The 10,370-nt window shown below is 43.1% G+C and overlaps 1 protein-coding gene, 1 long non-coding RNA gene and 2 other non-coding genes across 11 annotated transcripts in view; 3 read left to right on the top strand and 1 right to left on the bottom strand.

Annotated features, from left to right (window-relative positions):
• Positions 1–425: 425 nt before the first annotated feature.
• On the top strand, positions 426–3,168 carry LOC128344127 (uncharacterized). The gene is made up of 2 exons (XR_008315685.1): positions 426–484; positions 3,049–3,168. It is a non-coding gene; the product is annotated as an uncharacterized LOC128344127 (long non-coding RNA).
• Positions 2,198–2,260, top strand: LOC128348416 (small nucleolar RNA SNORD104). Its single transcript, XR_008318139.1, has one exon. It is a non-coding gene; the product is annotated as a small nucleolar RNA SNORD104 (small nucleolar RNA).
• A 28-nt stretch (positions 3,169–3,196) lies between the features above and the next one.
• Positions 3,197–3,333, top strand: LOC128348427 (small nucleolar RNA SNORA50). Its single transcript, XR_008318147.1, has one exon. It is a non-coding gene; the product is annotated as a small nucleolar RNA SNORA50 (small nucleolar RNA).
• Positions 3,334–6,474: 3,141 nt separating this feature from the next.
• Positions 6,475–10,370, bottom strand: part of TEX2 (testis expressed 2) — a 165,930-nt gene continuing 162,034 nt past the window's right edge. For all 8 annotated transcript variants that reach the window (XM_053293666.1, XM_053293665.1, XM_053293669.1 and 5 more), the window contains 2 exons: positions 9,375–9,495; positions 6,475–8,356 (listed from right to left, as the gene is read on the bottom strand). In XM_053293666.1, coding sequence (XP_053149641.1) covers positions 8,234–8,356; positions 9,375–9,495 — 244 coding nt within the window. In that variant the 3' untranslated portion in view covers positions 6,475–8,233. The remainder of the gene's footprint in view (positions 8,357–9,374; positions 9,496–10,370) is intronic.

Raw genomic sequence — 10,370 nt, 5'->3', positions numbered from 1 at the left:
CAGTCTAGTTCATCATCGTCGCCGGGGTAGTAAAAAGAAGAGTTAATCAGAACTTAATGTAGAATTTGAAAAAGGGGTGAAGGTAAGAGGGGATGATATCGGTTATGGAACCGTTTCCTGCATCAGCAATATTTTGATTTATGTAACGTTTAGGGTACCACACTTCTAATAAGCATAAGGAATAACTTGCTGGTGTTAAGCGTATCATACAGTCAGCTCAAATGCATTGCAGCTGCCACGCCCATCACGGGAAAATAACCAACTGTCCGGTAGCACCTTGCAGGCTCACTCGCTTCTTTCCGGCATGAGCTTCCCTGCACTACAGTCCAGTTCCCGTCATCGATCGAATGCATCACGTGGCAGGTGATGGCGTCTTAAGTGACGCCTAAGGGGGCGGGGCTTGTCGCATTACGCCGGCGGTAGTATAAATAGAGGGGGGAGGAGGCTCTCTTGCCCTTTCCGCTGCAAGGGAGCCATCTGGGTGGTGAGGCTTTTTTACTTGTGTGGGAGTAGCAGTAATGGGGGTGGGGGTGAGATGAGATCTTGCCTACCGCCGGGACTGGGAACTCTTGGGATGGAGCCTGCATCGTCGCCGCTGCTTTCCTCCCGTGGAGAGGGGAGAAGACAAAGTGTGGCAGGGAGAAGTGTCGGGGGAGGGGGGAGAGAAGCCCTTTCCTCCGGGCAAGGCTGGAGTCGAAGGCGGCAGGTCCTTGTGGGGAAGCCCTACTTGGCGCAAGGGGGTTTATGCTGCTCTTGAGTAAAGCTGCAGGGTCGCTTCCCGCCCTGGCACCAGCGGCAGGGAACAGGGCGGAGGGTCTCGGTAGGGGGCAAGAGGAGGGAATGTGGTCCGACTCCGACGCGGGTCCGAGATGGAACGGAAGTTGCTCGCTCTGCACGGCCTGGGCCCCAAGGTCTGGCCTTGTGTAGTTCGCGCTACGCCCTGTAGAGTAGCTCTCTCTCTTTCTCGGCTGTGTGCTTGCTGTTGCGAATGGCTTTGCATCTTCTAACGTACTCGTAAGCGTGGTTAATACTGAAGGAGTGGGGATGAGAAATTCTGAACACAGCCTGATAGTAAACACATGCACTCGTAAAGACGTTTGATCCGGGCACTCTGAAGTTGAGATACCGACCACATGATCAGAGTAATGAAAGGAGACTTTCTAATGGTGAATGTTACTCAACCCTTTATTGGTTCTCTACCTAATACAGGTAGTGGAAACGTTGCGTGTAGAAAAGTTATGCAAGGCTTTTAGTAAAGTTTGCACAGCAATTTATGTAGCAGAGAGATTTAAAAAAAAAAAAACCCACTGAAAAGATGTCACTCTGAAATGAACAGACACTGTAGCCCCATTCAGACATTGTGCTATACAAGTGTGCAGATTTGATTTGTGTGTGGGGTGTGTGTGTTAAGAACTACCTGTGTCCAAGCCACCTAATGGCACAGCAGGAAATGACTTGACTAGCAACAAGCCAGAGGTTGCCGGAATCCCTGCACATACCAGCGGGGATTCAAATCATAGTCTGTTTCCCAGACTATGGGAAACACCTATATCGGGCAGCAGTGATATAGGAAGATGCCGAAAGACATCATCTCACACTGCACAGGAGGAGGCAATGGTAAACCCCTCCTGTACTCTACCAAAGACAACCACATGGCTCTGTGGGCACCAGGAGTCGAAATCGATTTGATGGCACAATTTATTTTACATGTGTCCATTTTAAAAGTTAACCTGGGCATAGGCTCCTCAAATGCACCTGCACACACACAGCCTTGATACTGCTGCACAGAACAAAACTCATTCTGCACATAGACAAGAGAAATTTGAGGGAACACTGCTGTAGACATCTGTACACTTGTACAGCAATGTCAGGCTCTTGAGCATATGCAAGCCCTTTTAAGTTTTAGTGACTGGTATACAAATAGTTACGCTAGGGAGGATTTGGAATAATGGACTCTTTAACGTATGCTTACTAGTGGACATTCATATTGGATTTTGAGAGTGGAACTAGTGCATTTTTATTAAGCAAAATAAATGCTTCTCCACGTTTTTGGTATAGGAAAAGGTAGTTTGAGATGGTAGGGGGAGTGAAACCACTAGGTGTGATGATGGGAGACTTTCCTCCCGTAAGCAATCTTGGGGAGGATAGCAGCAGTTGACGGAGGGAGAGGGTACTCCTGACTTGACATATGCTGGTTGCTGTGATGATTCTCTTGGCGTGTTAGACTTCTGAGGCAGATGATGCGACCTTGAATCTGAGCCTCCAGTGTTGCTAAAAAGCAGGTGGTGCTACCCTGATACTCTCTCAGTTGCAGCTATATGTTGCCAAACCTGTTCTGGAATTCACAAATGAGGAGTTAGGATGATGAAACACCACAACATACTTAGTTGCAATGTGCTTCCATAGGGAAAAGTGTTAAACTCGTAGCAAGGGGATGGCAGCCAGCTGGGGGGTGTTGCTAGTAGCTATTTGTTTGTGTTGTCTGCTGCCCCAAACTTCTCTCTGGGTGGTTTACAGCAACATTAATCAAATTAAAACCTTGAAACAATTTAAAACCACAAGTCTAGTTAAAAAGCTTGGGTGAATAATGTGTCCTTTGAGACCTTCTAAAAGTTGTCAGATGTTATGTTCACAGCAGTGTTCCCTGTAACAGGGATTCCCATATGAGGACTGCAACTCCCAATATGCCCAGCTGCAATGGCCTTTGGCTAGGGATTTTGGGAGTTGTAGAACATATCTGGGAAACTATTACAGGGAACATTGATTTATAATGTTATGAAAACTAATCATTTAAAGATGGCGTGACAGATAAAGGGGGACATCCCTATGAATCAAAAATTAAATTTGTTTAGAATTGACAAGATAACTTGTGTTTGCTAGCTTGCATGTGATTAAACTGGAAGCCCTTTCAAGTTAGCTGGTAGCATTTGCTCATGTATGTGTATCATTGGGGAAAGTACTGGCATGCAAGTTATTCGTGGTGGGAGCAAATGTACCCAGTCTCAGCACTCTAAATTCTGGTCTCTCTCTCTTTTTTTTTTTTTACAGATAAACCCTGGCCTTGACCTCATGGAATAAGAACTACTGAAACATAACTGCTTGACTAAAACAATGCCAAGATGCCTGGGGTGGGAATGCATTGTATAAATAAAAAGCTGAAGAAAATTATACGTGATTGTTTTATAAACTGCCTTTGAAGCACTGCCTTTGAACTGGTGCATGGCCCCATCATGGCCTCACTGGCTACGCTACAGTGCAAAATTAAAGAACTTGCTTATAACTAGTGTTGCTCAGTTGAAACCTGAGTGATTCTTTTAAGGGCAAGTTACATTCTGTGATTAATTCAGAAATGTACTAGAGGGTAAATCAGGAAGTGGCAAACAGAGGTTGACAACCTTTCAGAAGTGGTGTGCCAAGCTTTCATTTATTCACTCTAATTTAAGGTTTTGCTTGCTAGTAATACTTAACATTTGGGTTCTGACCCGGTGGGGGGTTGCCTGCTCCCCTCCCAGTTTCCAGCATGTAGCCGCTGAAAACTACCCCATAGACAAGTTCCTAATTCTTTGACTTGGCTCTGGAGAGGGGAGCAGGCAACACACAGGGCTGGAGGGTCCTTCAGGAACATAGGAAGCTGCCTATACCGAGTCAGACCCTTGGTCTATCTAGCTCAGTATTGTCTACACAGACTGGCAGTGGCTTCTCCAAGGTTGCAGGCAGGAATCTCTCTCAGCCTTATCTTGGAGATGCTGCCAGGGAGGGAACTTGGAACCTTCTGCTCTTCCCAGAGGGGCTCCATCCCCTGAGGGGAATATCTTGCAGTGCTCACACTTCTAGTCTCCCATTCATATGCAACCAGGGCAGACCCTGCTTAGCTATGGGAACAAATCATGCCTGCTACCACAAGACCAGCTCTGCTCCTCTGGATGCCTAGAGGATGCCTCTTTTCCCTACCTCAGGTCCAGCATGCAACCCCTCGAACTACCCCAGAGCAGATTCAAAGAGAAATATTCCACAGGATAAGTAGATAACACTTTCTTTAGATTTACTTGGGCCATTAATTGGACTAGCACTTGCCTACGCCTGGTTTAGGGAGGCTAATAAGGAGTCTTGGGCTTCACTTGCTCTCTTGCTGCATGAGTTTCATTCCACTGAATGAAAGTGGAATTCTGAACAGTTGAGAAAGGAGTGGGCAAAGTAACTGACTTCATCTCTTGATTAGGCATAGAAACCATTAAGTCCTATAGCAGACATGTGCTCTTAATATCAAAGCTTCATTTGTGTATGGAGTCATGCATGTATGCCACTTTTATCCACAACTGGTTATAGAAAGCTCATGCTGTCACAATCAGTCCATCTTAAATTTCAATAAAGATAACTTCAGAAATCTAAGGTACATAGCAGATTGATTGCTTAGAGCTAGCTGCCAATGCTTGAAGACTACCCAGTTCAATAAAGTTGGATTGCTTTGTCAAGGAGAGTGGCATTAGGCACGGGATTGTTTACTGGCCACAGTTCCACCAGCTGCCCCAGAATTGCCTAAAGAGAAAGTTATTCATTGTATGTCCTCTACAGTACCACTTGTTCTGAAGCTCTTTTGGGCCTCGGAACAGGTTTGAAAGTGTGGGGCAGGGAGGACACTTTAAGGACTGGGGAGGGTGCACTTACCTCCCCCGCTGGTGCTCTCTTTAAAGACTGCCTGGTGGGGCAGCAACATGCCTCCCTGCCCGCCCACCCCCCATTGTCTCCTCTGACCAGAAATACTGTCACATGTGCGCACACACATTGCATTTGTTCAGAGCGTGCTGGCAGGGGAGTGCACCTTCCCCAGTCCTTAAAGTTCGCCCCGCCTATGAACTGCCAGACGCCTGTTCTGTGCACACCACTCCCACTTGTTGCAGCCTAAGGGGTTAATGGGAGGGGAAAATAAACGCTGGCATAGGTTAATTTGTCATACAAGGGCAACTTGTGTAGTTTTAGGAGGCACAGGCGGCAGCAGCAGAGGGAAGGGGGTTGCTGAAAATCATCCCTTCCCCATGCAGCATTAGTTTTGTCCAACATGCATAGGATTTCACTGCTTAAGTATGTAACTTGGTCATAACCTCGAATATCAAAGTGATCTCTCAACAGGTCAGCCAACTCACCTGTTATAACTAAAGATCTAAGTCCAAACAAGAGCTCTTATATGCTGCATTTATTTAGAACATACCTGATAGTTGGTAGTTACTATCATAATTGATTCCTCCCCTTGAAACAGCAGTTATTAGAACATGCTTCACTAAAGTTCTCATGATTTTAAACATCGATAAGGACCTCAGAAGTAAGTAAGCCTTTTATCATTGGAACAGACAGACTAACCTTTCTCGCCTTAAAGAACAAATCTTTCGTGCTACTGAACATAACTACAAGGCAAGTGGTTGTTTTTTTAGGTAGACAAGAGGCATGTGGGACTGAGGGTAGAGACACACAAGATGCTTTTGGCTGGAGCAAAATTACTCAAATTGGTTCTATGGACCAAGTCAGGAGACCTACAGGAGTGGCAAGTTCCCCTTCAGGAAAAGATGTTCCCTTAGAGCAGTGAAGTACACAACTTCAGCCTTCCAGCTGTTGGACGCCAACTGCCATCAGCCAATAGTCAGGGATGGGAGTTGTAGTCTAACCATCTATTCATAACTCATTAACTTGTTCATAAATGATTTAGAAGTTGGGGTAAGCAGCAAAGTGACCAAATTTGTAATGACACTAAACTATTTAGGGCTGTGAAGTTCAAAACCGATTGAGGAGCTCCAAAAAGGATCCCTTCTAGGGATGTGCACAAACTGCGGTTTGTTTACTGGTTCAAATACAAACTAGTTTGTGGTTCGGCGGTTGAATGCGGCACCGGGTGTGTATGTGAGAGAGAATGGCACAGGGCCTTACTTGTGTGGCCGCTGTATCGTGCAGCTTCTTGCTGCGGCAGCATGTGTGTGGTGCTAACATGCACATGGCCTCTGCATTTACGGAACCACTTGCATGGTCAGCAACACCATGCAACAGGCTTCTGTGCATGCAGAGGCCATGTGCAGGTTGCTGGGGGGAGTGCCGCTGCAGGACCTGCGCTACTCACTTTTAAAAGGTGCTGCTTGCTGCCTCCTGCTGGTGCTGCACTTGAACTGGTTTGTATTCGAGCCCTGTGGCAGCTGTGAAAAAGGCAAATGCCATGCTAGGGATCATTAGGAAGGGGGCTGAAAATAAAAAAGCTAATATGTCCATTTGGAGTCGCCAAAGTTGTGCAGCTTCATTTCCCAGAGGGGCGCCTGCTAATTCGGGACTGCTGGGGAGAGAGTCTGGCTCCTTCAACTAAAGTTAGCCAATACTGGTTTGGATCAAGAATCAAACTGGATGGCTGTATATGCTGAAGCTTTCCCTCCAATAGGTTTTGGGCATGTCCTGAACCAATACCCTTGCTATCATTCAGAAACATCCAAGCTACATGAATTGACATGGGATAAATTTATTTCAGAAAACAAAGCAAGCCCATTGTAATGACCCACATAATCCAATTATGAATTGCAATGTAGTCACTTGTGTCAAATCTGGAATAACTTTACATATTAGTGCATCTAGTCTTTAGATTGGGATTGTTATTGCACATGGGGAAAAAGCTGTGAATAAGACATGCAGACTTCAAGAGGCGGCAAAATGTTTTCATAGTGAGAATAAGAGCTGGAACAGTAGAGAAAACAGAATGGTCAGACCCAGTTTAGGTAACAAAAATAGGTGGCCAAAATATGAATACTTATATATTAAATGCTAATTTTCTTTAAATGTGTTTCAAACAAGGTGCTTTAAAAAACTTTCACTCGCATAGCTTCATTCAGTGATGGCAAATCATGAAACATATTGAACAACATGATGTACAAAAAAGTCTAAACACTACTTAAGCATAGTACACTACTAAAAGGCGAGTTCAATAGTTCACCTTTGTAAACTAAATCAACATTCTTTTGACATGAGTAGTTGGCAATATTGAATATCAAGAACTTTCATTACTGATGTTGATCATTTATTAGTGTTCAGAATAGTTACTATTTAAGTGTGCATGTTCATTTTTAATATTGATCCAGAAAAGGAATAGCAAGGCAGTTTCTCTTTAAGTGTTGGCCATCACCTTTAGTGCTGCTTTGGAGTCTGATGTAGCTGCCATTGCACTTATTGTCACACACCAAGGTGGCCCAAAAGGTGCCCAAAGAAATAGCTAATGAAGACTTGCTGTTAACTTACAATCTGGTTTTGCATCACTCTTAGAAGACCTTTGGCTTGGTGTGCTGTCTAAAACATTGGTGCAATTAGGAAACTTGCACATGGAAATGTAAGATTAGTCAAATCAACTGGAACAAATTCATATGGGCTAATGGCAATTATTTCTAGTGTCTACACACATGTGTGCACACACTATTAGACACTTCCATGTATATTCATGTCTTGACATTCATTACTGAAAATCGGAAGCCATGGTGATTGTACCTCACTAAAAAAGGCTTACTATGGTTTGGTCTCATGGCTTTGCCTAATGTTTGCTTTTTTCACTGAAAAAGCACTAGATCCCACATTAGCCAATTCTGTATGTTTGCATGTGTTCTATGGCTACTTGTTTCCAAAAGAAGCATAATTTCATATGAAAAAATAAGTTACTATGTATAATCCACATGAAGTGATTCACAATATTACCTATACATCCAATTTACATTCTTAACTCCAGAAACGTTTATTTCAAAATTGCTTGACACAAGCTATAGACTGCAGAAGTGAAAGAACATACCAGTTCAGTTTACACCTCCAACTGCCTGAGAGAAAGGGTGGGAGGAGGGGGAAGCTTTGCTATATGCTGTGCATGTATGCATTGCCAAGATTAAGCCTACAAACAACTTCATTTGTATCCAAACTCCTGGATTCATTGCAATTGGTGGGAATGTTCTTTTCCTAATTCTTTACTGAGAAAGATTTACAATAGCCACTGTTTTGAAACCCCAACAGCAGCCACTGCAAAGTTATAAACTGGCTTAGAAATGGCATTAAATGCTCAACTAACTCAAATAGATAGGAGCAATATCTGAACAACGGGAACAATTGGCATAAAGCAATTCTCTTCAAAAAAAGAAAAAAAATGTGGCACAAGGACAAAAACCTACTGACAGTTTCATTTAAAAAAAACATTAAAAAAGCTGTTAATACTGTAAACTGCAGTCTTCAAATTTCATGGTTGAAAAGCAGTCTCTGTGACAGGATCTTTCAGAGGGCACACTGATGAGCGGGGATCCATGGCAGAATGCATTAGAGGAATATAAACATCATCCATGTTTGGCATGACAAAAATTTTCTGCAATGTGCAAAAGAGTTAAATTAATACACAACTGAAGTGATAAAGGCAAGCTTGTTTCTCCAAAATCTGGTAGTTTTCCTTGCGTTAGGCCCATCTCCTACAACTGGAAGAGAGAAAGCCCAATTTGGGCATTCCTGTAACGATACATAGTGTGTATGGTTCAAAAGTTGATTGAAAGCCCCACCCCAAGAACAGTATCTGGAGAGGTAAGCACTAGACCCAAGAAAGATCCTCCCCATGACTGAGAAAACTGGGGTGCCAGCATTGCTAATCACTTTCCCCCTGGCACAGTACTTGCCTTAATATCTCAGGTTGGTGTGGAGCAAAGTAGGGCATCAGTACAGGGCTTTCATTGGCATTACCACCACATATACGACACCATTACTGAATGCCTGAGCAAGATTTAGGAAGCCACACAAACCTGTGTGTTTTCTTGTAACCTGGCATTATGGATATTTCAGCCCCTTTTTAAAGTACTCATTGCTGCCTACGAAGCACTGTTCCATCCCCTATTTTTGAAATTCATGCACAACCTGGGCTGAAGTTTATTTGGACAATTCTGCCTTCAGAGAAATGACAACAATGGGATTTATCCGCAAATTTATTCCAATTGTAGACCGACTACTCCATAGAAGCATACAGCCCAGCAATCTACTCTCTCAAGTCACCTCAGGGCAGCTTTCCACTTGGATCCATACTTGAGATTATACAACCCTTCTGTAAAGATGATTTCTCATTAAGCTCTACTAAAGAAAACAAAAAGCAAGCAACCTTCAGAAAACCTAGGGACACATCTCAAATACCAAAGCAATTCTGAGCATTTTCTGGAAGCATGGAAAGACCTCTTCATTTGAACTAGTTTACAATAGCTGCAGTTAAGCCAATATGCAGTGATCCTAATCTATTTCTCGGACCTTGACAGTTTTTTCTAATATGCTAAATCTTATGGATGGGACAAGTTGGATAATGAAGGACATAAGCACCAGTCAAGATTAAGATCTTTGAAGAAATATACCTGGAATTCTTGCTCCAACTTTCTCTCTATCCATTCAGTCACATGAACCAAAGTTACCTCTCTCTCACCAAGCTTCGGACGAGCTTTTAGCTCCAGGTAGGGTGGTCTTCGAAAACCGTACCTGAAGAGAATGCAAATAATGAACTATTACATCTATTTGTGTATTATTAAGGTGTGTTTCCTACCCTCTCTCTGAGGCACCCAAAACATTTAACTTCGTCTTCAATTGGTGAGGTTAGGAGGAGACGCAGGGTCTTGCCCAAGGCCAGCTTGTAAGCTGCTTTGCTGGGCAAGAATATGAACCCATCTCCTTGGTCCAAGTTCAACAATCCATCCACTGCACCACAGTGGCTCTCGTGGAAAGTCTGCTTTGCAACATGGCCAAAAAAGGTGCATTTTCAGTTGTCCATTTTGCTTGAATCAAGATATTAAGAATTTTTTCACTAGCCTAATGTGACCACAATGCATTTTACAAGAGTATTTTTATTCCCAGCTCAACATGGGGTGTAGATTCTTCTGCCATCCATATCAATTCGCCCATTTCTGTAGCAATTGGGATTGCTTCTGAAGTCTAATACTAAGCCAATATTTAATTAATTAATATGATATTTAACATCTGCAGTCTATAGATCCCTTGTATTTTCAGTCAAATTGTTCAGAAATGCATCAGAACTCAAACTTACACTCAATATTTGAGAACATGAAGGCCAAACGCTATGGCATTCCCACCATCTGTTTAGCCTCCATTCCAGCATTTAAATCTGTAACCTTAACTTTATTCAGTCTGCCCAAAGTGAAGCACCAACAGGATTTATAGACATTTAAATGTATCTTCTTTTAAGTAGCTTGCATTACATACCCAAAGTAGCTTACATTATAAACCCAAAAGTCATGTTTTTCTTGCACCTTCATCAGAAGGATTTTTGAGCAGGAACTATTTCAATGAAAAATTCCTCAGATATTGGTAAACCATTTGATACAATACTGCATCATACT

Source organism: Hemicordylus capensis, chromosome 2 (genome assembly GCF_027244095.1).
Source record: "Hemicordylus capensis ecotype Gifberg chromosome 2, rHemCap1.1.pri, whole genome shotgun sequence".
NCBI classification, from domain to species: domain Eukaryota; kingdom Metazoa; phylum Chordata; class Lepidosauria; order Squamata; family Cordylidae; genus Hemicordylus; species Hemicordylus capensis.
The sequence above is the reverse complement of the archived record's forward strand: the minus strand, read 5'-3'. Positions and strand labels throughout refer to the sequence as shown.